At 34.6% G+C, this 27,141-nt stretch overlaps 1 protein-coding gene across 2 annotated transcripts; it reads left to right on the forward strand.

Annotated features, from left to right (window-relative positions):
- Nucleotides 1-592: 592 nt before the first annotated feature.
- slc44a4 (solute carrier family 44 member 4) lies at nucleotides 593-26,079 on the forward strand. 2 transcript variants are annotated; one of them, XM_028035631.1, is made up of 23 exons: nucleotides 593-815; nucleotides 10,501-10,549; nucleotides 10,636-10,709; nucleotides 13,337-13,415; nucleotides 14,404-14,503; nucleotides 14,585-14,716; nucleotides 14,801-14,861; nucleotides 15,503-15,623; nucleotides 15,719-15,724; nucleotides 17,377-17,460; nucleotides 18,582-18,694; nucleotides 18,868-18,990; nucleotides 19,377-19,476; nucleotides 20,623-20,715; nucleotides 21,617-21,719; nucleotides 21,793-22,052; nucleotides 23,395-23,489; nucleotides 23,620-23,723; nucleotides 23,804-23,877; nucleotides 23,970-24,040; nucleotides 24,393-24,487; nucleotides 24,571-24,655; nucleotides 25,563-26,079. In XM_028035631.1, the coding sequence occupies exons 1-23, from the start codon at nucleotides 776-778 to the stop codon at nucleotides 25,661-25,663; spliced, it is 2,163 nt and encodes a 720-aa protein (XP_027891432.1). In that variant the 5' UTR covers nucleotides 593-775; the 3' UTR covers nucleotides 25,664-26,079. The 2 variants fall into 2 exon arrangements, with proteins under 2 accessions (XP_027891432.1, XP_027891433.1); XM_028035632.1 differs by lacking the exon at nucleotides 15,719-15,724.
- Nucleotides 26,080-27,141: the final 1,062 nt, after the last annotated feature.

The following is a 27,141-nucleotide window of genomic DNA, read 5'->3' on the forward strand; positions in this document are numbered from 1 at the left end:
GCGATATTTACTGCATGTCCTGTCAGACCTGTCTTCTTTCATATAAGGGATTCTAGAGCCCACAAAAGACCCTGGAGGGGAAAAATAAAGAAGATAGAATAAAAAAGTCCGCGAATGGTCAACAATGTTTCTTCATGTTTAGTTTCCATGGTAACTGTGTTTGGTTATCCTCCAAATTGAGCAGTCTGACCACAACTTTATAATTTTTTTTGTAGTCCACAACCTCAAAACTCTACTTTTTTAGAATTCTAAGATTGAAGTCATATTTCTTGTTTTCTTTTTTAATTACAAAAAAAAAAGACTCCATTAAGAAATCAGTTCATGGTCAACAATGGCTCTTCTCTGATCCATATTCAGTTTCCATGGTAACAATGTTTAATTAGCCTCTAAGTAGAACTTTCTAATTTTAACAGCACACACACTGTCACTAAATCCACTCAATTAATTAATTAAATTAAACAGAAGGAGTCCCCGGATTGCACAAACAGCGATGCAATAAATATCCACTCTCTAAGCTTCGATGTGAGGAGGAGTGATACCTCTCTCCCCATTGACTATCTGTGGCAGAGCCTTCAGGTGCGCATCCCACAGCAGGTGCGTTTGTGTCGTCACCGCGTAGTTAGAACTGCCAGGAAGGAAAAGATTTCTTCACTTAGTTACCATGGTCCGTTCGAACGCAGCGGAGCCACTTTTAGTCCAGTTTTAGCGTCTTGTTTTGTCCGGTTTAGCGGTTTTGTTCGGAGCGGGAGCACCGGAGGACGGCAGGCCGAGGAATATGGGGAAAAAAGAAGAGGACGGGCCGGACTCCGGCTACGGTGAGTCGGCATCGCCCGTTAGTTTCCCCGGACTACGTCTTTTCAGGGCAGGTTCCCACTGTATAATGTTCGGAGCATGTAACTGAAAGTAATCATATTTTAATCTACATAGCAGAAAACTAAATTGGTTTTTATTGTTTGGATTGAAACAGAAGTGATGGAGAAAGTACTCAAACAATGTACTAAAGTACAAATAAACAGACACAAATGTACTCTAGTAAAAGTTAAAGTACCACAATAACATTTTTACTTGTGTAAAAGTAAGAAATTACTGGCTTTAAAAAAAACCAACTTAAAGTATTAAAAGTTAAAGCACTTGCTAAATGTATTACCTAATGGCTAATATAATATAATTAAGTGTACGTTTCGTATTTTATTTTAATACATCAGCAATGCGCCGTTTTAATGAACAGTGCTGCAGATAATAAAGCAATTTTAATGTGTTTACTCTCTGTGACAGTTTAAATTTAGATTTGTGATTTCAGGGATGACCTGCGTCACTCTAGCATTCCTTAGTCATTTTCAGTAAATTGGAGTATTTATGAAGAGTTCATATACTTAAGTAAGTCAGCTCACAACTTTCTTCTTGTGAGTAAGCTTAATACATGTATTAATGTATTAATATCATACATTAATACATGTATTAATGTATTAGTATCATACATTAATACATGTATGATATGTATTAATATCGTGCATATTAATTTCCCACAAATTGTAATGATGACTAGTTTACAGCTAATTAAAACAGAACATTTAATTAGATTACAGATCAGTAAAAAAAACTTAATACAGAAATTAATTAAAAATATGTTTAATACCTGTTTAATACCTGCTCGTTTGTCAGTGAGGCTGACAAACGTTCCCTCACAATAAGCAAATACGCAGCGTTCTATTTTGTACAAAGTGTCCGCCTTGCTCTTCTAGAATGAGGGTCTAACGGTACTTTCCCGCTTTGCAGTGGTTCGGTGGACCTGTTCTCCTCTCGCCATTGATTACTTTCAAACAAATCAAAAAAGCGCAAAGCGACGTGGATGTAACTAAGGCAACGCTTTATTGACCCTCTGCACGTGACGTCACTCTCTTCGATCAACCGCCCGCTCCGCCATGACGGACGTCAAAATAACCAATGCGCTTCTGTAAAGCCTGTCAGAAACGCACATCTGGCAGCCTAATATTGCTTTTATTTAGTAGATTTCGCAGTAAAGCTGGTCACGGGATGCTGCGCGGTCAGCTGCCCCAACAGACAAGCATAGAAACCAAACTTGTGATTTTATTGTATAACGTTTAATGAGGAAAGATGGCGGCGATGAATAACAAACCGTTAATCATAATGACCGTCAGCCCGTGGTGTGATCGCGGATTTTCAGCGAACACTTTTTACAAGGTAAGAAGATTAACGTTCATATACTTTATAAGAAAGTATTATTAGAAACATATCAAATATCGCATTATGGAGAAGTACGAGTCTAACCATCAGTAACCATGGAAACAATGTAGCCTAGCATGTACGGAAAAAAACTGGTAGCTTTTCATCTTTTGCACGTTTTTAATGCTGCTCTGGTCTAAGGGGAAACGCTGTTTCTGACATGGTGACATAAATCATGTGGTGTGAATTCAGGTGGACTCGGTAATTTTATAAACATGTCAGGAAGGAGGAGGTACGGGTCGGCTAGCTGCTTCCAACTTTTGTAAAGCGCCGTCTACGAGGCCCACTCAGGTGTGTTGCGTTCACAGACAAATTAGCTTGACTCGAACAAGTAGAAACCATGAATAAACTGGCAAAAACAATTTGGGAAAACAATTTCAGTCGCTCTGTTCAGTACTCCCATCCCTCACTTCCGATGACCGTCATGGCGCCTCGAGTGATTAAGTGACGCAGCTACAAAGAGTCAATAGAAATGTAGTAGAAAGTACAAATAGTACAAATACTTGATGTAAAAGTCGAAAGTACCCACCATTAAATCTACTTAAGTGAAGTACAGATACATAAAAATGTACTTAAGTACAGTCACATCCCACCACTGTGAAATACTGACACTTTATTAGATTTGGTAGCTGCTTGTTGTTTTTAACCAGAGAGAAGAACAGAATGATTTGTCAGAAAAGCCCAAGACAGAAGGTGAGATGGGGAAATAAAACTGAGCAGTGGCAGTTTCAACAGGACCGCATTCTCACCTTCATATTTAGTGTGTTCACATTTAATGTGAACACACATTAAATGTGTGTTCTCTTCTCCAAAAATGCAATCTAATTAAAGAATTCCCTTTAACTTGATCAAAAATGACTGTAAATGCACAGTAGCTGTACCGTAATTTATTCTGACAGTAGATTACCATTAAAGCAACTACAGTATTGATACTGTGAAAGAACGGTAAAATACTCGCGTCTGTAGCTGCCAGCATTTTACCGTTCTTTGCATATGCACATGAAGGCACCGTCCAGCATGGAAAAAGATAAGACAATATAATTTAGATCTTAAATGATATGGAAACAGAAATATTTCAAAGAAAGAAAAAAGAACAACCAACCTGTATGAAATGCCACTCAAAGTCCATCAGGTTTTTGATGAGGGTGGAAACCTGCACATTCGCTGTCTGCTTTTTCTTTTGAATGATCTTTCCTGTCTTTTTGGATATCATCTGCCCATGACCGGCTTTCTGGGTTAATCCCAATGAAGCGACTAAAAAACACAATCAAAAATGGGAAAATTTTGGAGAATATAAATAGTGTGGCGCTCTGAAGACAGCAGGTACAATTTGTAAAGCTTTCTTTACTTAATGTGGAAAAATTATCCTGTTTTTAATTATGTAAAGAGAAAACATCACCGCCTTTGTCAAATGTTAATCATAACTTGCTTTAAAACTTTAAAACTATGTCATTATATTCATTGTGAAAAAATTATAGGAATGGTTTTACCGTTGAATGAACTCCAAAGTCTTGGCTGCCTCTTGTTGCTACTGGAGGTTGAAGAAGGTTGAAGGTGGCAAACACTGCTGCCAGTCCTGTCTGGAATGTTTGCTGGACCCTCTCAAAGACAATATGGCCTTCAATGCTGACCATGCAGAAAACTGCTTGCCATAGGGACTGTAATAAACCAAGTCCTTAATTGGAAGAACATAAACGAATCCTCTTATTGATACAGTATGCATTTAAATGATCATTATAACAAAGAGTATCCACTCTGCCAGGTAAAATAAAAGCAGGGATATTAATCTCCTCAATTGTCGTGCAAAAATAGTCACTATAGATTAGATTATAAATTCAAAAGGCAGGTTGCAATAGTTTGAAAGAAATTGAAAGTAAAATGATCACAGTATCACAATAATACTAAACATATATTTAATTTAACCTTTTATCCAGTTGTGCTAAATTAATCTGTAGACAGAATATTGCATATAGATTAAAAAAAGTATATTTCCACCCAAGAATCTCCAATTGTCTAGGAAAAAAAAGAAAAGAAACACAAGGAAATGATGAGATTAATTTTAAATCTTCTATAAAAAAAAAAAACCCAGTAAATTATTGAGTTTGAAAAGTTGAAAATTTACTAAAAAACAAAAAGAAATTAAGAGATTATCTTAGAATTATCTTAGGAAAAAAGCTGGAAATTTCTGAGTATGGCAAGTTGAAATTTTACTAAAAAGTAAATTATGAAATTCATTTTAGACATTTTCTATAAAAAAAACCCCCAGGAAATTATTGAGTTTGAAAAGTTGAAAATTTGTTAAAAAAATTTAAATTTTGAGATTAATCTTAGACATTTTCTAGAAAAAAATCTTTAAATCACTGAATTTGAAAAGTTGACAATTTTCTAGAAAAGACTCATAAACTTTGTGATTAGTCTAAGAAATTAAAAAAAAAAACAACAACAAAAAAAACCTTTCCATTTCAACCTTAATCTTGATTAAATACTTCTAGTTGACAATCTGCTGGTGGAGCTAGCACCTTTTCCTTTATTATAAATGTTTAAATGTCTTGTTTCACTGCCAGATTATTTCATATGTAACTAGAACCTTTTCAACAATATTAAGGAATTATCAACTCAAAACAAGCTCCTATATCTTGCTGAAAAGTTTTTTTTTAGGTTAGTTTTGTCTTATTTCAAGTGTACTAAGATATTTCCACTTGAACTAGACCAAAAATACTTTGTGTTTTTGCAGTGAAAGCTCAATTTTCAAACACCAACAGGTGTTTTTATGAATCCAGCTTGAATTGATGTGCAGCTGTGCTGCTGTTATTAGCCAATCATAGGTCAGAAAACACAAACCAGCTTATTAAAACCTCAACAAAGCGTTTGTAACTTAGCCCTGAAGCCTTAGGACATCTGTTTGCAGGAAGGATGAGACAGAAACGTATAAAGTTAAGGCATCTCGCTGCACTTTGATCCTCTATTAAAACTCACAAGACAACAGAGGGAGGATCAAACATTTACTAGAGGAAGAAATGTTTTAAGCTGACCAATGATGCAGCCTCTAAGGCATCTCTCTGGAAACTGATTCTTTAAATATATCTGCATTTAAAAATAAAGAACAACAACAAAAACAACCCACATAGGTGGAAAACTTCTCAAGAAAAAATCAATTCAGCCTACAGAAGAGAAATTAGCGTTGCATATCTGTGAAATGGGAGATATTTTTGGCTTATTTCTCTCTCTGTTTTGCAGCTTTAGATTGAAATATTTGGAGATTTTAATCTCCAAACTATCTACACATCAATCAAAGTGAAAGAACTGGAAGACTTTTCAGGTTTTCTTCAGTTTAACCAGTATAATCATTAAAATGTTAATCTACGTTAGATGCTGTTTTAAGCTTACATTTCTCGAATCATTAGCTATATTAACCATGTTGCGATATAAACGTACTTTCTTTGCAGTTTCAGCAAAATTTCCAGTTAGATTATTTACTGTCCATGCAGGATTTAAACAGGAAATGGCTCCAAATTACAGAAAATAACTAAACTAATTTATCCTTTGCCATCTACCAGCGGTGTTTTAAGACATAAAAATAGATTTTCTTTTCTCCTTTCTGCTGCAGCTAATGCTAAATTTAATGCACTGAGCGTTTCTAACCTTACATACAAAATGTGTTTGATGAGTTGAAGTTATTTCAGGTGTCACCTGAATCTTTTCTGTTTTCATAAGGTATTAAAAGATGCATTAATTACACCTGGATATTTACCTGCAGGGAGAGTCTGTTGACTTTTTCACAGCTAGCTGAAGCACAAAACAACACAGACAAGGGTTAATTTCCTCCTCCTGAAGCTTTTAAGACTTAAGTTTTATTTATTTTACCTAAGAGGCCAAAACGTATACACATTTCTAAAGTTGTATTGTTAGGAAATCAGTATTTTTAGTGCAGTAATTAGAAGCTTTCTATCAAAATGTGACTGACAGATCCAGTCCAGGCATTTCAGTCTCCAAATATCTGCTGTTCTAGATTTAAATTTTGACTCTTAAAAAGGTGATCAGTAAAACGGTCTATTAGGGCCAATTTAAATTAAAAAGTTTGTATTAATATTTGTAGATTTCTGCCAAAAAACTTGAAATTTTAAGATGAATTTCAGAAATTCTCTAGAAAAAACAAGGAAATAATAAGAGTTTATTATTTTTTATTTTCTTTGACTAACCATGAATAATTGGATATCACAAAGTGTTTTTTAAGGAGATTTTTGAAACACAATTTGAAGATTTGGCGGCAAAATGTACATAAAAAGTCTCAGACTTGAGCCTTGATGAAGAATAAAACAATAAAAATGTTAAAGCTGCTTCTAAGCGTCTAGCATGTTGGATGATATATGTTATATAAGCTGAGTTATTATTCTGTCTGTAAAAAGATTTGTTATTACATGGGGGAAAGTAACACTAATCTCACATTTGTTTCTCTTATGACAATATTTAAATCAACTTGGTTTGATAAACTTGTTCATCCTCTGTCCTTAAATCAGAGGCTTATTTTCCCAAATGTCTTAATCTTTACACACATTTAGCATTTCTGTAACTAGAAGCTCAAGTCTTTCCTCCTCAGTGAAGGTCATTGATCTCTGATTTAAGCTGTAAAAATGCTCTGCAGTTTGACCATTTAAGATCCAAAGTCCGCAGGTTTTAAAGCTTTTCTCTCTGGCTTTTACAAGGACATAAAAAACCTAAATATCCTTTTATCCGGGAACACGGTGAACGAGTGTCATTGTTTGCTCTAAGCACACGCCTTACTGTGTGCAGAACTGAAATTTGAAACTCCGTGCGAAAGCATCGTCAGTGGAAAAGTTTAAACTTTTAATTATATCCTCTTAGTTTTTTCAGAGTGTTTATGGGTTGTTGTTGTTTTTTTTACTTCTTCCTTTATCTTCTTTATGGACCTTAAACAGAGAATAAAACAGAACTTGTGCTACTTTAATCAAAATTAACTTCCTTCATTGATTAGGGCCGTTTTAAAACCATACCGTGACTTTTTTTAGTAATTCTGATAACATTAAGCACAAAGCAAAACATTCTTGATCACTTGATTGGTTGAAAAATAATTATGCATTTAATTTTAATTCAGAAATTTAAAGTTTCCAAGTTTGTAGCTTAAAATTTTTTACAGTATTCTCCATAAAAGGTGTTATTCTGTTTCTCAATCCCAACCTCAAAATCCAACCTTCAAGGCCTGAAATCTATAGAGGCATAAAATCAATGTTTTATTCGAGTAACGCGGTTCTGGTGACCGGCAGAGTAAGTTCATATAGTGACAAACACATAGGCTACATGTCTGTCTTGGCTAGCAGATAAAAGCTACATTAGTTAGTTAATAAATTAGTTAATAATTTAGCTACATGGGCAGCAAGTACTACAGTAAATATCACTAATATTTATCTTAGTTTTACACAGAGGTGGGTAGATTACTCAAGTAGTTGTAATGTATTTAAATGATTAATAAGTTAGGAATGAGGCAAGAATTAGTTTCTAAGCTTGTGGGTTTCTTTTATTGTTGTCATAGCAACTCTATAGCAACTGTCATGACAGCTAGTTACTGATACCTACCAAAATGGCTGTCAGCTCAGTATGACGTAACATAAGAACAATCTGTTCAATGTGGGAAAAGTCACAGAACATCACCAACCTTTATCTCCAATCCAATATGGCTGGCTTGCATATAAAATTGTATCATAATTGTAGTAAAATTAGTTTTTTTTGTTGTTGTTTTTTTGGTACTACCCAGTAAGTGGATTTCATGCAAATCCGCTTACTGGATTTGCTCATTTTTTCTATTTTTATTTTTTATACCTGGCGGAATGTGACTCCTAATTATTTGTGAAAAAAACCACACTATTTGGTTTTACAACTTCTTAATCCACTTTATTTATAGCTTCTGTTATATCTTATTGGTTGTGTTGCAAAATTTAATTTTAGTTCATTAGTCTTTGATAAGTTAAACTTACATTATTATACCATTATCAATATACTACTTGAAAACCCTCTCAAAACGACAATATTATCTTTAATTGCAGTAACTTTAGGGACAATCATTTATTGTCCAGCAAAATGTGTTATTGTGACAGGACTAAATGTTGCTACTGTGTTTGTTTTGAAGTGAAAACAAAGAGATTTTTTTTTTATTAGCCTGTATTTGTAGCCGTTAGCTTGGTCACTGAGAAAAGACATCAGAAAAATCTCTGGTTTCCAAAACGTTTCATATTTTCTGAGGTAAAACTGACTGGATAAGTAGCCAATTTATTCCCAACTACAAAGCAGATATCAAGTCTCTTCCAAGAATCACTACAGGAAATTCTAACAAATGTCTTTTGCGACTTTTCTCCCCAGTGGTGACATTTTGACCCTGACAATCAGGCTTAAAGCTATTTGTTTCAGGTTAAATCCTAAGAAGTTTGCTTATAGTTGTGAATCTAAGATGTTGTCAGGTTGTACCTGCTTGGTTTGCTCTGAACTTCCTGCATCCTGGTTCAGTATTTGCATCCTACTCGAAGCCTCTGGCACATTTCTGAGAATAATGTTGACACAGTCTCCATTCACTCCTATTCAAATCGGTCCCAGAGGAGGTAATTACAGCCGAGCTGCAGTAAGAAACGCCTGCTGTCGCTGAGCTACGTGGCGAACTGCTGCGCCCTTTGGAAGCTGTGTTTGCATGAATCAGAGAAAATATTCACCTGTTGATTTTTATATTGTTGCTAAAGACACGTTCAGCGAGTTTGGTTTAGCTGTGAAATGATTATCAAGTCCTGCTTGTATTTGGTATGAGAAAAAACTCACTCAGCAGGTTTTTCCTGCACATCAACCCAACTGTCAGGAGCGAGAGAGAAGCTAACTCACCTCCCTAAAATAAACTTTTCTCATTTATTCTGTTAAAACCAGGAAATGTTTGTGACTCTCACTCATCTGGAAAGTATGTCCCAGATTCAAATGATATTTAAATTTCAGTCCGTGTGAGTGCAGCGCTCTTTAAAATGCTCTGCTCCTGTAAAATCAGAAGTATGAAACTCGCTGCCATCGTTCTGTTTATTCCAGGAAGCAACCATGACGCCTCACAAACCCTCTAATGGTGGATCTCATAATAAAACAGGAAATTCAGTTCAAAAACTAAAACTCTTAAATTATACGTTAAATAAGTTACAGTAATGGCTTCAGTAAATGAAAACTCAGCCTTTACAGTTTGAATGTTGTGTAAGGTCAATAAAAAACCTTTAAAGTTTTAATGTTATGGCTGGACTGTCATGAGTATGATGGCTGATTTTCCAGGTCGTTGAAACATTAACAAGGTCATGGCCAAAGAGAGCTGTGTGTCCAGAGAGCTGAAAAGTTGAGTAGAAGAAAAAAGTGTGCATAAGCATTAGCCTTGAATTGTGAAACAAATCCCATATTTACACAGCTAAACTTACTGAAACTTTTATGAATTAAGAGTTCAATATTTATTTTTATAATAGTTTATTAGTCACTCTTTAGCTTATTTTCTTTAGAAAATGTAGAGTACTCACTATTTATATAGATAGATAGATAGATAGATAGATAGCATTTATTGTCATTGAACAGAATTCAACGACATTTAGACCAATATTAAACTTCTTAGATTGATTTTTAGATTATTTTGTAGAGACTCCTATTACTGCAACCCAGAACAGGGATTAGAACAAACTTAGAACCCAGAAAAACTATCTTAACAATTACTTTTTAGACTCCTATTCTTCCAACCCAGAAAAGGAATTAGACCAGAGGATACTTACTTATACTTATCTACTAACCCTAAACAGGCGCACACAGTTTACATACTTTAGATCAACATAAATTTTTTTTCTTCCTTTGCTCTTTCCTTTGGTTTGTTATTTTGTATGTATTTCCTTTTAATTCCTGTAAAGCACTTTGTATTGCCTTGTTGCTGAAAATGTGCGATATAAATAAAATTACCTATACCTTTACCAAACAATATTGATATTCTGTCATGCTTTAAAATGTTTTCCTTACTCAGTTCCACAGTAATTTATTAACCCTAAAAACTCAAAGAAACACTTTATTTTAAAAAGCAACAGGAAGTTTTTTTTTTTTTTCATATTTGTAGATACTGATAAATATTCCTGTCTGTTTCCTTAAAGTGATTAAAAGTTCATGATGTCTCCATTGCTGCTGTTTACTTGATAATGACCATAAACAGCGATGTCCCCTGATTAATGTTTAATGACTGTTTTCTGTTCCCAGGGGAACCGGCTCAGTTTGACCCAACCTTTAATGGACCCATAAAGAAAAGGTAAAACTTTAAGATATTTTGTTTTATTCTACTCTGATATATTCAAATTCTTCCTGACTTTTTTTATTATTACATTTTCTCCACAGAGGATGCACGGATATAATCTGCTGTATTCTGTTCATGATCGTCATCCTCGGCTACATTGGCGTAGGAATGTTAGGTGAGTGAAACCAAAAGATCCAAAAGTTTCTGGCAGAACTTCCACTGTTCATGTAGAGCAGTTTTCACATTCAAATTTAAAACTTAAATGTTGTTGCAAGTCATATTAATTCAGATTCCTCACAGTTATTGTAGATGGTGATGGCTGCTGGCAGGAAAGATCTCCTGTAGCAGTCTGTGTTACAGTGAATTTAAAGAAACCTCTGACTGAAGACACTTTGTTTTCTCAACGCAGTCTCATGAAATTCTTTTCAAATTCTTTCGGTCTTGATCGAACAAATTTATTCTGTTATAAGGATAAGATTCCTTTCAAAACACTTGGTGTATTTAGCCAAGTTTAATAAATTAAATAAAATCTGATTTAGGAACAGCAAAGTCAGTAAAAGTCTGTACTTATTATAAATGCTTGGTTATAAAAAGACAAAAACTTTGTGTTGTGCTTAACATTTTTTATTGTAAGAAAGTTATGTTATAATTTTATAATTACACCCTGATTAAAAATAAAAAGTTTGCAGTTGAATCATTCTTGAATTGCAGTTGGGGGCCGCACAAACTGACAGCACGGGCCACAAATGGCCCCCGGGCCACACTTTTAACACCTCCGATGTAGAGGAACAAAGATGTGGTCAATTGAAAACTCCAGATATAATAAAAATTCTTAATGAAGTTGGTTCCTCTGTATTTTAAGGGTTCATTTGAGTTTAGTTCACTTTAATCCAACTAGTTCATTTGTGTAGAAGTTTGGTTCATTTGAAATATGTGAACCAAAAAACTGAACTCTGGTCTGCCCAAAAATCTGGGTCTCAGTTCGGTTAATGTGAACTCTGATGCTATTTGATGCATATGTGAATGTGAAGCGGACTGGAGTCCACTCCAAAAGCAGGAAGTGGATTAAAGTGCAGGGGATTCTGGGTAAATACAACCAAAACAAACAAAAGTGTCTAGAGCTAGCAGGAGAAATGGCTCGTAGTATTTTTACCAAAGACAAAAGAGAAAACCTAGAGCCACTAAAATCTGATGCTACTCCATTTTTGTTTACATTTTGTGAAGAAGGAAGTTGTGCTCATTTCTTCTTCTGAGGTTTTTCTGCTGTTTTGTAGGTTTTTTTGTGTAGGTTTTGTATTTATTAACGAGAAATGAAAGACATGAAAGTGGAGCAGGAAGTTTCATTAGTCAACAGGGCAATGGGACGAATGGAGGACAAGGGAACAAACCAACAGTAGGAGGAAGGAGCAGAGAATGTACTGCAAAAACACAAAGTCTATTTTTAGTGCAAAAATCTTAATAAACTTGAAATAAAAAAAAACTTAATTTACAAGTAACTTTTCAGCAAGATATAGGAGCTTGTTTTAAGTCAATGATTCCTTAATATTGATAGAAAAGTACTGGTTTCACTGGCATATTATTTAAGTTATAACAAGACATTTTCCCTTCACCAGCTAGTACTTTTTTAAAATTAACATTAAGGAATTATCAACTTAAAACAAGCTGCCATTTCTTGTTGAAAAGTTACTCGTAAGTTGTCGTCTCATTTCAAGTTTACCAATGTATTTGCAGTATAAACAAGACATAAAATACTTGGTAATGTTTGGAGTTTTTGCAGTGTAAGTATAGCTGGGGGTACAAGAATGAGAGAAAATGGAAGATAAACAATTTAACGAAACTTGAAACTAACATAAACAATAAACAGAAAGGAAAACACTAATAAAGGAATCCAGATCTGAACGCATTAACAGGAGATAAGAATAAACTAAAACTAAACACAGAAAGGAATGAAACTAATGAGGTAAAATAAATAAACAACAAAACTGATCAGAACGGAAACAGGTAAATATAGTTCCTAAAAATCATAAAAGCGAGCTACACTGATCTGTATCTGTTTTACTCGCAGATGTTGGAGTTGTATGTTTTGGACATAATAGGAAACACTGAGTTCCTTTAATTCTTTGAAGCGTTTTCCCCTCATCTGTGAATGAAACTTCCCATCGTTGAGCGGCCAGCACCTCAATCTCATTCCAGCACTCAGGGCTCGCTCTCCTATCTAGAGTCAACACATCACACTGTTTAACCAGGTTATCTGCTGCCACAATATGTGTGTCAACGACCTTATTTCCACTAGAAACTTTTCAAAATTACTGATTATCGAGGCGGATTTGCTTTACTTTAGCTAACAAATCTGTTAAAGGTGGAAAACTCTGTGGAAATGTTGAAGACAATCAAACCGCAGGGGTTTGATTTAGGATCAGATTCTGAATTAATAATAAATCCAGGTATGAACTGGTTCTACTTGTGTTTTTGTTTACTATGTGTGTGACCTGGAAACTGGGAGCTGGTTAGTCAAGGCGTGAAAGTGCAAGCTGGAGTGCCCCCTGGTGGCTGGGTTGGGGAAATTAAAACAAACCCGCTGCAGCCACATGAAGCTTTCCGTTTTTTGGATAATAATTTTAGATTTTAGATGTGCTTTTAAACAAACTTTGATTTTTTTTGGTCTTTTTTTCTCTTTTGTGCTGCTGCCTCTCTGCCAGGACTCCTTTGATAAAGATGTTTTTAATCCCAGTGGGGTTTTATCCTGATGGATAAAGGCTAAATAAATTTTTTTTTGATTTGTTTGCTTGTTTTTCCTTTTAGCTTGGCTCTACGGAGATCCCAGACATGTCCTCTTTCCAAGGAATTCAACTGGATGGTTCTGTGGCAATGGACCCAACAAGTAGGTCCTCAGTGTTTTCATGATATTTTTCTAATAATGCAGCAGCATTCCCAAATTTGTCACATTACAAACACAATCTGCAATCTATTTCATGGGGATTTTATGTGACAGACCAACACACAGTAATGCAGAGATGTGAAGTAGAACTGATAGTTTTTAATATTTTCTCACCAATAAAAACATAGAAAGGAATTGCATATATCTCTTCAGATCTCTTCAGTAATACTCAGTAGAATTTCACCGAGTAAAGTTTGATATTATACAAAACTGATTTATGTAGAACTACGGAGTACTAGGGCCACACTAAGAAAAGAAAGAAAGTAGAATTACGACATAAAATTACGAGAATAAAGTCATAGTATTTTGACTTTATTCTTATATTACATTTTTATCCTATTATGGCTTCTTTCTCATACAAGTTTATTCTCATATTATTATTTAGTCTTGAAATATTACGACTTTATTCCCATATGACTTCTCATAATATTATTGCTTTGTTCTTGTAATTAAGAAAAAAAAAGTCTTACTATGGCCCTAATACTCTGTCGCAAAGTATTTATTTACATTATAAAATTGCCATTATTCAATTATTTTATAAAGTTTAATTGTAGTTCTAAATGTTTATAGTATTTCTATTCAAATTAGATAATCCTTTCTTCTACTGCCTGGATTACATGTGACCAAATATGTAAATTCGGTGATGACATCATCTATTGACTTTTGGAAGGAGCTCCAGTAGCAGACAGTCTTGCAGCAAATCTAAAAAGCCTCTGACTGAAAACACAAAAAAGACAAGTCACACTTTTCAGACTTTTTTTTTCTGTGTACCATGTAGAATGCTTTGTATTGGCATGTTGCTTTAAAGTTAAAGAAAATACATTAAACTTTATTGTAATCTGTAAAACAACAATAAGTGAAAACAATTCAGGAGTGTTATTACTGTATGGCAGCTTTAAATCTTATGATAAAACCTGATTTTCTCCTCCAGAGACAAACCACACTTGTTCTACTTTGATATTCTGAAATGTGCCTCATCTGCGAACGTTCTGGTGGCGACTCTGAGCGGGTTGCAGTGCCCAACCACACAGGTACAGACACCAGCTTTATGTTTACTCTACAGCTGTCTGAATTCACTTTAATTAATACAAAGCTTTTATTTTCACCCACAGATTTGTGTAAAAGAATGTCCTTCAACCTTCTGGGCTGTCAGCCCTCTGGATTATATCCCTGGAAAATTAGCAAAGGATGTTTTTAACCAAAGTTTATGCGTTCCATCATTAGACCTGCAAAAAACCGATTTGGTGAGCTACAGCTTTTTGTTGCTGCTGTTTTACCATTAACCCGAATTAGAGTTTATTTAAAACTATAAATGATCTTATTTTTAGAGTGTTTCGGAAATTGTGAACAAAGAACTCTGTCCTTTCTTCCGCATACCAACAACCTCAGGTGAGGAAAAATCTTTGATTATTCATGAGGTCAGGCTAAGAAAGATAAAAAAAGAAGGATATTACAGTAACTAAGAGAAAATTACAAGAATAAAGTCATAGAATTATGTGAATAAAGCCACAATTACAAGAGCATAAACTCATACAAGTTAAAATAACACGAATGAAGTTATGAAATTATGAAAATAAAGTCTTAATATTATAAGAACAAAGACATAAATTACCAGAAAAAAGTCACAGTAATACGAGAATGAAGTCAAAATAACGAGAACAGAATTGTAATATTTTGAGAATAAAGTCATAATATTACCAAAATAAAGTACTTTTAGTAATAATACAGGAATTAAGTTTTAATTTAACCAGACTAAAGTTGTATTGAACACTTCAGCTCATGTGTTTCCTTATTAGTAAGATAAATATAAAGTATAAACACAAGATGCTCAACATTCCTCAATATATGACAATTAGAAGTTTACTTTTATGAGTGTGACGTTATTCTGGCAATATTACGACTTTATTCTCACAATGTTATGACTGCATGCTTTTGTTTAAATATTAACCACTTTTACCAACTTTAAAAGAAAAAGGTTTTGTTTTCATTTTGTGAAATTCAGATCAATCTCTTTTTTCCTCTTTTTTTAGCGTTGGGGAGATGTTTCCCTGACATCCAGAAACTGGGCTCAATCCCCGACTCTTTCTCCAGCACCCCAGGTTTGCCGAGCTCGGTTAACGAGACGGCGAACCTCATCAAGAACGGCACTGGGTAAGACACAAACCACTAACTGTTAAAATGTTCGCAGCACCAACAGATGATAAACCTCAGCTTTTCTCTGCCTCCTCCCTGCTCCTCATCACCAGCTCACGGTCAGTGGTTGTGAGTTTTCGTCGGCTTTAGTGTAGCAGCTGGGTGGCGGTGGCTTCAGGGACGCACGCCGGCCGCTAAACGCCTCACAAAACTTATTATTAGTTTCAGGCGCTGTAGTTTGAGTCTACTACTTTAATCTAATGATTAAAGGAGACTTCTTAAAGTTTGTCTTGTTTTTTATGTCTGCTTGAAGGTGTAGCGGAGGAAAAATGGGACAATGTAGTGACGGCTCTGTAGTGTGTTAAATGTTCATTCCTGGAGAGCTGCTAATTCAGATGCAAAACACATCAATTCAGCTCTGCAGAGGGTAAACAAGAAGCAGGTTGCTTGAAATCCTTGAAAATGCTTGAATGTCAATTAGGTCTGTTCAAGGTTTGGAAATGCTTGATTTCTGTGTACAGTCCTTGTAACTGCTCGATATTCAAACTGCACAGTTTGGTAATAAAATGCAATTTAACGCCTAAATTTGGATTAACTTTATGTATCTGAAACCAGATGTTTTCAGAAACACATTTTTTCTCTCTGTCTGAAGTTAAATCAGACTAAACGTGTTTCAGGTGAGTCATATGGGTCTAAATCAGGGCCATCAAGTTTGCTCAAAAATGTCTGTTTTGAAACTGGAAACGAAAGTTTGAAACTGAGAAAAACTTCAAAACTGCTTTTTTTCTCTCAACAACTGTCTTTTTTAAATTTATTCTGTTTCATTTTTTTACAGTTTATGTTTCTTTTTCAGTTTCAAAATTATTTTTAAGTTTCAGCTTTATTTTTTTCAGTTTCAACAATAAACTAGCAAACTTGCCTCAGGTGAGTTATATGGAGCTAATTTAGGGCCATGAAATTTGCTCAAAAATGTTTTGAAAATGAAAAAGGAGTTTGAAACTGAAAAAAATTAAAAACTACCCGTTTTTCTATTTTTATTTTTTCCGGTTTATTATTTTTCTTAGTTACAAATCTTTTTTTTTTTTTCAAATTTATTTTCCACTTTCAAATCTCCTTTGTTCAGTTTTAAAAAATTAGCGAACTTTATGACCCCAATTTAGCTTCATATAATTCTAAAAAACCAAAATTTCCCTTAAAAATAATTTTAAGGGAAGTATTTTCCCTTAAAAAAATCCCGAAGTATTTTTTTTAAGGGAATCCCGAAGTATTTTTTCAATACTTCGGGATTCAAACTTGAAATTCAAGAACTTAAAACTTGAATTTCAAGTTCTTCAAATTCAAGAACTTGAAAAGTTCTTGAATTTATATATATATATATATTATAGTCCCTACATACATAGTCTTGTACATCTGTAAATAAATATTTATATCTTGTAGAGCACTTCTGGATAGATGCAAACTACATCTCGTTGCTTGTACTTGTGACAGTGCAATGACGATAAAGTTTAATTCTATTCTATTCTATTCTATTCTAATTTTACTGTGGGAAAGTGTATGAGCCCTGTATATAATTGAGGTTTGTTGCAGCAGGGATGCATCCAAAAGCTGCAGAACAGTAGCTCTCCTGGAAGAGCTACTGTTGGTCACTCCTGTTTTAGACGAACGCCGCCGTGTCGTCCTTGCTTTAGTTCTTGTTAAGTCTTAGTTTTTATCCAGAGTTTGAGAGAAGAGCAGCTCTAATGCAACTTATCTTTGAATTTCTCCTCATTAGAGACATAATCAACAGCTTCAATGTCAAAAACGTTGGCCTCCGGATCTTTGAAGATTTTGCATCATCCTGGCCGTGGATTCTAGTGTGAGTTTTTAGCTGAGCTGCACCAGTTTCACATTTTACCACTTTATAAATACAGGCTTCAGTGGATTTTATGATAGACTAACAAAATTTCACTTTATAGATGCAAGTTTAGCATTCTAGGTTCCCTTTAAAAGTAACATTTTGGACATTTTTGTACTTCTATATGGGTCTCAGCTGTTTCCAGAAACACCCAGTCATTTTTGCAGTCAGCAAATGGACTTTTTTGAATTTTTAATCCAGGGGTGTTGAACTCATCTTCGTTTTGGGCCAAATCAAAATCATTAATACTTTTAAAGGCCCGGTTGTGCCAGAATGTATTGATAAAACCTGCTCACCAAACTTAAAATATCAACAAATTCTTAAAATTAAATAAAATTATTTAATTTCAGCCCCTCCAGGATTTTGTTTGTGGTACTAATTTGGAAATATTTTCACTTATTTATGACGGTAAATGCGACCTTTTATTACTGGCTATATGGATCATAGACTATAATCTGACATTAATTATTGCAAAGGCAGCTGTTTAGTACAAGTAAAGTTTTTGACAATTTTTGAGAAAAATCTGCAATAAACTCCCAATCATGTATTAGTGCAAAAAGTGCTGGGATTTGTTGACTGTGTGAATTTCCTCAATAATTGCCAAGATATAATTTGGCAGTAAATTAATAAAAATTGAATTGATTTGATTGATTGCATTATATTTAAGCACACTTAGTGTATAGTCTAGAATCACATAAAATGCTACGGCCAGCCAGATTTGGCCCACGGACCTTCAGTTTGACACACGTGCTTTAATCGATTATTAAATTAGTTGACAATTATTTATAGTAATCAATTTGTCACAATTAATCCGATTAATCGTTTCAGCTGTAGTACAACCTCTGTAGTTTCCACACATAAAGTAATAAAAACATGGACATAATGCAACTGGAAAATTACAAATAAAAACTAGAATGAAATAAAATAAAAAATAATTGCAGTTTTTTTGGTTCACTTCATTAATCTTTAGGAGAATTAAGTATTTTTCTTGAAATAAATTCATGTTTTAAGCTTTGATCTCCTGTTGTCTCATTGGTAACTGGTTTCTTCCTGCTGCTCCTGTCTTGTCTAACTGGTTTTAGTGGTTTGGTGATAGCCATGCTGGTCAGTCTGCTGTTCCTGCTGCTGCTGAGGTTCATCGCTCCAGTGATGATCTGGCTGATCATCATCGGACTCCTGGCATCTGGCGCTTACGGTAAAAACTCATCTGCTTTCATATTTGCAGCACTATTTTTTATTTTTTAGTCTTCCAGCTAACGGCTAACAACACTTTTAAAGTGTTTTTTTCATCGCTGTTGTGATTTCAAGCTGTTTTTTCTAAATGTTAACTTCCACTTCTTAAGATGTTTTGATAATTTTCCAACGCAGGAATCTGGCACTGCTACTGGGAATACGCTAACTACAAACAACAGTCCGCAAGCATCACTAACGTCGGATTCACCACAAACTTTCAGACTTACCTGCATGTCCAGGAGACCTGGCTGGCCATTTGTAAGATTAGTTTTGTTTTCAATTCAAATGTGTTTTGTGTTTTCAGTTAATTTTAAGAAATTTTAAGAAAATTGTTGAGGTTTTGGGTCAATAGGAACCTGATGAGATCAAAAAACTGATGAAAAAGTCTGGAAGAAATGACAATAATTGTTAGTTGCGGTGCTAATATGCTTTAATTGATAGCATTTACTTTCTTCAGCAGTGTTAGGATTTTTTTTTATCTCCTTAAAGATGTTTTCTGTTTATTCTTTTTTTAAAATGAGACTCCCTGAATACATACAAAAAGCAGATTTCAAATTACAGGGCAAAAGCAAAATTTTTATTAATGATGTTTGTTGAATGAATAGATATGAGTGATTGGTGTGGATAATTTCTCTGACCCTCAGTGATAATCCTCTGTGTGGTGGAAGCCATCATCCTCCTCACCCTCATCTTCCTCAGAACCAGAATCCTGATAGCGATCGCTCTCATTCAGGAGTCCAGCAGGTGAGTCGGATCACAACTGGAAAGCAATAAAAGGCAGGACAAAAAGCAACAGAAAACCTGTTCAAGGTATACCTGGAGTTATATTCTTTTACCTGGTGCTTGTGGGCCCCATTTCTGTTGCTGCCCTGGGTGACTGTCGGTAGCTGCGTTTCCATTGACCCTCTGTAACCCGTCTGTTCGTCTCAGGCCTAATAGGTGGACTTCACGACGGACACATTCAGGTTTAGTGTATTTACTCTAACAAAAGAGGAAATCAAGATGGTTAACAGCTTCTGCCCCTATACATTCATTAAAATGTAATAAATAACCCTAAACAAACTACAAAGCAATAGCTCCCAATGAGCAGTTGGCAGCAGTTAGCATTTTGAAAATCAAACATAGTTCAAACAGACAACATTAATAATAACAGATAAAAACATACACAAAACATGGCAAAATTACTCATGTGACACTGTATATGATTCAATTTGTCTAAAATATATGTTAAAAGATCAAATTTGTAAAGAAAACACAGAGCTGATCCTACTAGTACCACGGTTACCGACGGCAACAGGAAAAAAGGGGGCGGAGCTGTCAGTTACCGGTTGCTATGGTAACCACCAACTGCCAAGAGCAGCGTAACAGAAATTAAAACTCCGATAAATGTCTGGAGAAACTACTTGTTGACCAAACAAAATAAATTCAAAGAATAAATAAGTAGATTTTGACAAACTTCACAAATATCTGTAACATTGTTAAAATAAAACATGTTACACATTTTACTAGTTCAAATTGGAACTACTAAAATAAATCTGCTTAATAGAAACCTGGCAGTGTCGATTAAAAAGACGGCACAGCAAGTTTCTTTTAGTATGAATCGCATGGACAAGCTTATTCATGTGTGATTTTTTAAAAATTTTATTTATTTATTAAATTGCATTTCTTATTTAATGGAAACACCACATTTGTGAAATTGTTTTTTTGTTTTTTTTTTACATTAGTGGAATGTTAAAGTTTTGCGCATATTTGCAATGGAAACGCAGCTAACGTTGCCCATAACAAAACCCTCTGACTGAGCTGCTTTGATTCAAGATGCAGAAACAGAACATGTTGTTTTTAATAAAGATGTTTGTTTTTGAGATGTTAACTCCTGTTTATAACCTGCAGAGCGATTGGTCACATGATGTCTTCCCTGGCGTTCCCTCTGGTCACATTTGCTCTGCTGCTGGTCTGCGTCTCCTACTGGGGCGCCACCGCAATGTATCCTTTAGCTTTACTAAAGCTAACAATTAATCAACTACTAAATTAGTTCACTAAATAATCTATTAGTCACAATAAATCATTTCAGCCCTAAATATTTATTTTCATTTTCATCCTTAAAATACCAAAATTTCTATTTTACATTTTGTTCTGTCTGATGATATAATTTTAAAATATTGAATGATTGATGTTTAGATCAGTACTTGAGAAGACCTTTTTACTCTTACCTGAGTAATTTCTTGGACGGCTACTTTTTACTGTCACTTGAGTAAAAATATGTTGAAGTAGTTCTACTTTTACTTGAGTACAATTTTTGTATACCCTACCCTCCTTTGACTACTGTTAGTAGAGGTGGGCAGAGTATCCAAAAGTTGTACAAGTAATAGTAAAAAAGTATTTGGTAAAAAGTCTTCTCAAATACTCAGTAACTTATCAAATTATCAATCATTTAATATTTAAAAATTACATAATCAGACAGAACAAAATATAAAGTTACATGGAAATTTTGGTGTTTTAAGGATGGAAATTACAATAATTCATATAAGTATCAAAATCAGGTAAAATATTTTTTTTTCCAAATCAGTTTCTTTCAGTATAAAACTTATGGAACTTTAACAAAAACTGCAGGTTTGTGTCTGTTTGTGGTAAATTTTTGGTTTAAACATGTTAGTTTTTCATTCAGTGGGTAGAGAATCCAGAAAATTTACTCAAGTAAGAGTAGAAATACCTCATAATAAAATTACTCAAGAAAAACAAAAAAGTACACTTAATAAAAATATTACTAAAAGAACATTTTCAAAAACGTTACTCCAATAAATGTAATTGAGTAAATGTAACTAGTAACTGCCCAGCTCTGACTGTTGGGCTCCAGTGTTTGTTTTGGCTGAACTGGGATCTGCAGATACTTGGCCACATCAGGACAGCCCATCTACAAAGTGGTGCCTTTAAATCACTCGTACGGCGGCTGTACGAGCATCACCGGCAACGTGACCTGTGACCCTCAGGTTGAACCATGACCTCATACGTTTTCAGCACAGGGATAATTTCATCACTAACTTCTCTGTGGCTTGCTGTCAGACTTTCAACTCATCAGATTACCCAGAGTGCCCTACAGCCAGCTGCATCTTCATCAACTATAACGAGGAAGGTCTCTTCCAGAAGAACATGTTCAACCTGCAGATTTACAACGCGATCGCCTTCCTCTGGTGTGTGAACTTCGTCATCGCCGTGGGGCAGTGCACGCTGGCCGGGGCCTTCGCCTCCTACTACTGGGCCTTCAGCAAGCCGGACGACATCCCCATGTTTCCAGTGGGCGCCAGCTTTATGCGAACACTCAGGTAATGTCAAGAGTTTAAGTTCAGTTATTTAGATTTATGCGATTTGTGTGATCTAAATAATCCTTCCATTTATAGTTTAGCGACATTAAAATGATTATTATTCCTCTAAAGTAAAAGAAACATTAAAGCTCCATCTGATGTTTTAATCAGGTTTCACAATCTTTTTTATTTAAAGGTTAAGCTGTGAACCCAGAAACTGGGTTTTGGTTTTGGTTTTATTTGGCAACATGGCTCACCACTCAGAGCGCTACGGTGCACAGGGCGTCCCAAGAACCTAGTAAAAACAAAACTATGGGGCTTGCTGTGGTGGTGCAGGGGGTTAGCACGCCCCACGTTTGGAGGTCTTAGTCCTCGACGCGGACGTCGCAGGTTCGACTCCCGGTCCCGACGACCTTTGCCGCATGTCTTCCCCCTCCCCTCACCCTCCTTCCTGCCTGCCTACTGTCTAAAAAATACGAGCCACTAGCGCCGCAAAAACTCTTCGGAGCCAAAAATTGAAAAAAAAAACAACAACAAAAAAACTTTCCCTTAAGTGCAAAAACACAAAATCTTACCAAGTATCTTTGGTCTAGTTCCTTAAAACCTTTGAAATAAGACAAAAATAACTTTTTATCAAGATATAAAAAGTCTTGATAAAAATTACTGACTTGTTTTAAGTCAATAATTCCTTAATATTAATTTCCAAAAAAGTAATACTTCCACTAGCATATTATTTTACTTATAACAAGACATTTTTTCTGTGTTGTAAATGAAATAATCTGTCAGTGGAGCACTGCGCTGTTACCTAGCAACCCAAGAAAAGCTCCAGCACGTTTGGTCAGCTGCTTTTTGTGCCGTACAATGGCTGCTGGAAAAGTCAAGTTTTTTTGTTGTAGACAACTTACCATCCAGAAACAACTTGCTGCATTCTGGTTGGTTGTGCAGGAGGCTCTACTAATGCTTTTCAAAGATGCAAAGATGTATAATTCCTCATCTGATTGCAGCCATTTTCAGTTGTGAGTGTAAACGTTGAGTTGGGGGGGCGTGGCCAGGAGCAGTTTATTTCGATTTAAAGTGACAGGACATCCTAAAACAGCTCACTCTGGAAGGAGGCAGAGCTGAGCAGAATAAAAAATCATTATTTAAGAATAATTTGGTGTTAAAAATGTAATAAACATGTGTTGCCCATAAATCTATCTTAACCTGTTCAAGACATCATAGGTCTCTATGATTTGCTAGATTTATTTTGCTAAATGTTTTACTGTGCTAAACCTTGACTAGCGTCCTGCTGTGGTCACCATGTCTCCTTGCTGGTTACATTCTCATTTAAACTGGGATTTGTAATGTTTGACCTTTACTGTAGGTACCATGTTGGCTCTCTCGCCTTTGGTTCTTTAATCCTGACTGTGGTTCAGGTCGTGAGGATTATACTGGAGTACATCGACCACAAGACCAGATGTAAGTCTCTTCCAGCTGATTTAAAATGTTAAGATGAGCAACATTTGCTGTAAATAGATAGTTTTACATGAATATGAAACAGGTTTTGGTTTTTGAGGGACTGTTTCAAGGTTTAATGTCTTGTTTCCAGCGGCACAAAACCCTTGTGCCCGTTTTGTACTGTGCTGCTTAAAATGCTGCTTCTGGTGTCTGGAGAAGTTTATAAAGTTCATCAACAGGAACGCCTACATCATGGTGAGGAAACAATCTGTCACTATAACCTGAATCAATTCAAACTCATCATTTTTCCTAAATATTTCTTCTTTTTTTGTCAGATTGCTATTTATGGGAAGAACTTCTGCGTCTCAGCGAAAAACGCTTTCAGTCTGCTCATGAGAAATATCATAAGGTTTGTGCTGCAGTCATGTTAAAATCATCAGATCTTTCCATCCTCTGAAGCCGTTTATGACTCGGTTCTGGTTTTATTTTTCCTCCTCACAGGGTGGTGGTTCTCGATAAAGTGACCGACGTTCTGCTGTTCTTTGGAAAACTGCTTGTGGTTGGAGGAGTAGGTGAGGACATGGATTCTGTTTTCAAAAACACAAAATCTTATCAAGCAGTTTCGTTTAGTTTCACATTTAAACACTTAGTTTACTTGAAATAAGGCAAAACTGACCTACAGGTAACCTTTAAGGAAGATATAGAAGCTTGGTTTTAGAAAATAACTCCCTAATATTGATTTAATCTTTTATAACATTGTTCCCATGATATAAGTTAAATAAATGGAGCTCGTACTTTTTATCATTGTTCAGGAATTATTTACTTAAAACAAGCTCTTATATTTTACAGAAATCTTAATTGTAAGTAAATAATGTGGCTGTGTAAGAACTAAAACTTTTAAGTGTTGTTTATTTTTCTCTTCAGGTGTTTTGTCGTTCTTTTTCTTCTCTGGACGGATTAAGCTCCCAGGCGACACATTTCGCTCTGAAACTCTCAACTACTACTGGATGCCAATTATTGTGAGCTGATAGTCACTCTATTTTCTATCATTAAACATCCAGCTGCATTTTATATTTATCCATCTATGTGGATGTTGTTTCAGACTGTGGTGTTTGGTAGCTACCTGATAGCTCACGGTTTCTTCAACGTGTACAACATGTGTGTCGACACGCTCTTCCTCTGCTTCTGTGAGTAAACGTCAATCATAACACAGTCATCACTACTGTACCGCCATCAGTCATTACCACAGAGAAATATCTCTAGCTAGCTAGCTAACCTTACCTAACCTAGATAGATTAGTTAGCTGACCTAGTTTAGCTAAACTAGATTAGCCAACCTAATAATAATAATGTGCAAATTTGATCTGTAGTGTGAAGCTAAATCAGAAACAGGAGGGAAAATTAAAATGTTTGTTCTTCTAAATGAGTTGAGTTAAGCTACGTTAGGTCAGCTAACCTAGCTTTGTTAGCTAGGTTAGCTAAAAGAAAATAACTTCTCATTTAATCCTGCCTGCACACAGCAAAAACATAAAATTTTACCAATTATTTTTGGTCTACTTTTTAGTGTAAATATCTTATTAAACTTCAGCCAAAATGTTACTTTCTAGCAACTTTTCTGTACGATATAGGACCTTGTTTTAAGTAAATAATTCCTTAATATTATGAAAACGTTAAATGTTTTGCCACACTGTAAGTGAAATAATCTGCCAGTGGAACTTTTTCATTAATATTAATTATTAGCTCAAAACAAGCTCCTATGTCTTGCAGAAAAACTACTTGTAAGGTAGTTTGATCTTATTCCAAGTATAGTAAGATATTTGTACTACAAACTATACAAAAATATTTGGTAAAAATTTGTTTTTGCAGTGCATCTACAATCAGGGCAATAATTTAATTCAATGAAATGTTTAAAATAATTGCAAATGTAATAAATAAGGCTGATGTGGAAAAGAGGATAGAAAAAAAAGATCTGTAAAGCTCACTGTTCGAGGACTGATATATGTATTTATTCTAAGACTGTAATGTTACACTCAGTACCAGTAGAGGGCGCTGATTATTAGAGGTAGCTGATTAAACTTGACTGTTGTTCTCACAGTGGAGGATCTGGAGCGTAACGATGGATCCCTGCAGAAGCCGTATTTTATGTCCACAAACCTCATGAAGATCCTCAATAAATCCAACAAACAGGCAAAATGAGGAAGACTTCTCTCTTCTTCTTTTTCTCCTTTTAATTAGCCTGCTGTGCTTTATTCCCCCTCCAAAATACGTTTACCAAAGTTAAAATGCTTTTTGCACCATTTTAGTTTTTCATATTTGTGAAATCCTAATATTTACTGTTTAATTATGTATTTTATTCCATCTGAAGATAGTTTCTAATTTCCACGTTTCTTTCGCTTTAAATGACCTGCTCCATTGTTTTTACATCAGTTTGCTCAGATAAACAGCTTTTAATGTAACATTTAAAATCACATCAACTCCATTGTTGTGATTTTTATTTATAGAAAAGAAGGGGATAGACAAATGTTAAATATTAAAAAATATATTTTATACAATGTACTGTATTTTATGCATTCAATTGTAATAAGAATTGTACAATAAAATTGTAAATAATGTTTCAGTCTACTTTTAAGATGCTTTTTTTTCTCCAGTCTTGAAGTTCTTACATTTAATAGCATTGATCAAATCAATTTGTTACTTTTTCCATATAGACTTGACCCTTCAAATATCCCATAAGCAGTAAATTTGTTTTCCTTATTATAATTAAATTATTAATAATTAATCATGATGAAACAATTTAGTACTATTTTTTTTACAGTATAGACCAAAAAATTCAATTTTCTAAAAGAACGCAGAGCAGCAATTAATCCAAAACTGTAAAAATACAACATATACATATATATATACATATACATATATAAAAAAATCTTATTTGTAAATATGTACTGCATAGAACTCAAGTAGAATAGTTTTAGCTTCAATTGGTTCCAATTCTGTTTGTAAAAAACAGACAAAAAAGCTATTAATCATCTGTTGCTGTCCAGTTATTAATTATTTAATGCAGAAAATAATCAATTAGCTCTAAACAGAAAAGGCTGAGCTTTTCATATTTAGTATTTTTTCAGTTATACATTCATCCTTTGCTACAAATGATAAAGGAATGTTATGTTATTACATTTTATGCAATATAATGGTTTTTTTTAATTCAATTGTCTTCATGTATTTCTAATATTGGATAAACAGGGTTTGAGTAGTTAAATAAAAATTCTGCAAAATTTGACCTTTTTTTTTAATATGCGATTAATCATCAGAATATTCAATAAAATTAAAATTTTGTTGTATCCACAGAAAATATAAATGGCAAAACAAAACTATGTCATTGTTTAAGGTCCTGTTGAAAAAGTCAAGTTTTTCTCTTAAATCAGACACGAACCAAACATTTTAATCAACTTTAATCTCCAAGAACATTTGGTTTTTCCACAACAGTCTCCATTTGCATTGAGACCTCAGTCACCTGTTTTAGTGTCACATTAGCCCCTAAGTACAAAGAGTCGCTCCGACAGACAAATACGTCTGTCCTTCAGGTGACCTTCAGTTTCTGTCCTGACCCTGATGGGAACATAGAAGATTTGATTTATAGTTTAGACACAATCTCCAGATCCAACAGGTTAGAAAAC

This window comes from Xiphophorus couchianus, chromosome 13, assembly GCF_001444195.1.
Source record: "Xiphophorus couchianus chromosome 13, X_couchianus-1.0, whole genome shotgun sequence".
In the NCBI taxonomy this organism is placed as follows: Eukaryota; Metazoa; Chordata; class Actinopteri; order Cyprinodontiformes; family Poeciliidae; genus Xiphophorus; species Xiphophorus couchianus.

Coding starts and splice junctions, on each gene's coding strand:
- slc44a4 (XM_028035631.1), top strand. CDS start 776: ATGGGGAAAAAAGAAGAGGACGGGCCGGACTCCGGCTACG. Junction 21,720..21,792: donor ACGTGACCTGTGACCCTCAG/GTTGAACCATGA, acceptor GCTTGCTGTCAG/ACTTTCAACTCATCAGATTA. Junction 23,490..23,619: donor CATCGACCACAAGACCAGAT/GTAAGTCTCTTC, acceptor TCTTGTTTCCAG/CGGCACAAAACCCTTGTGCC.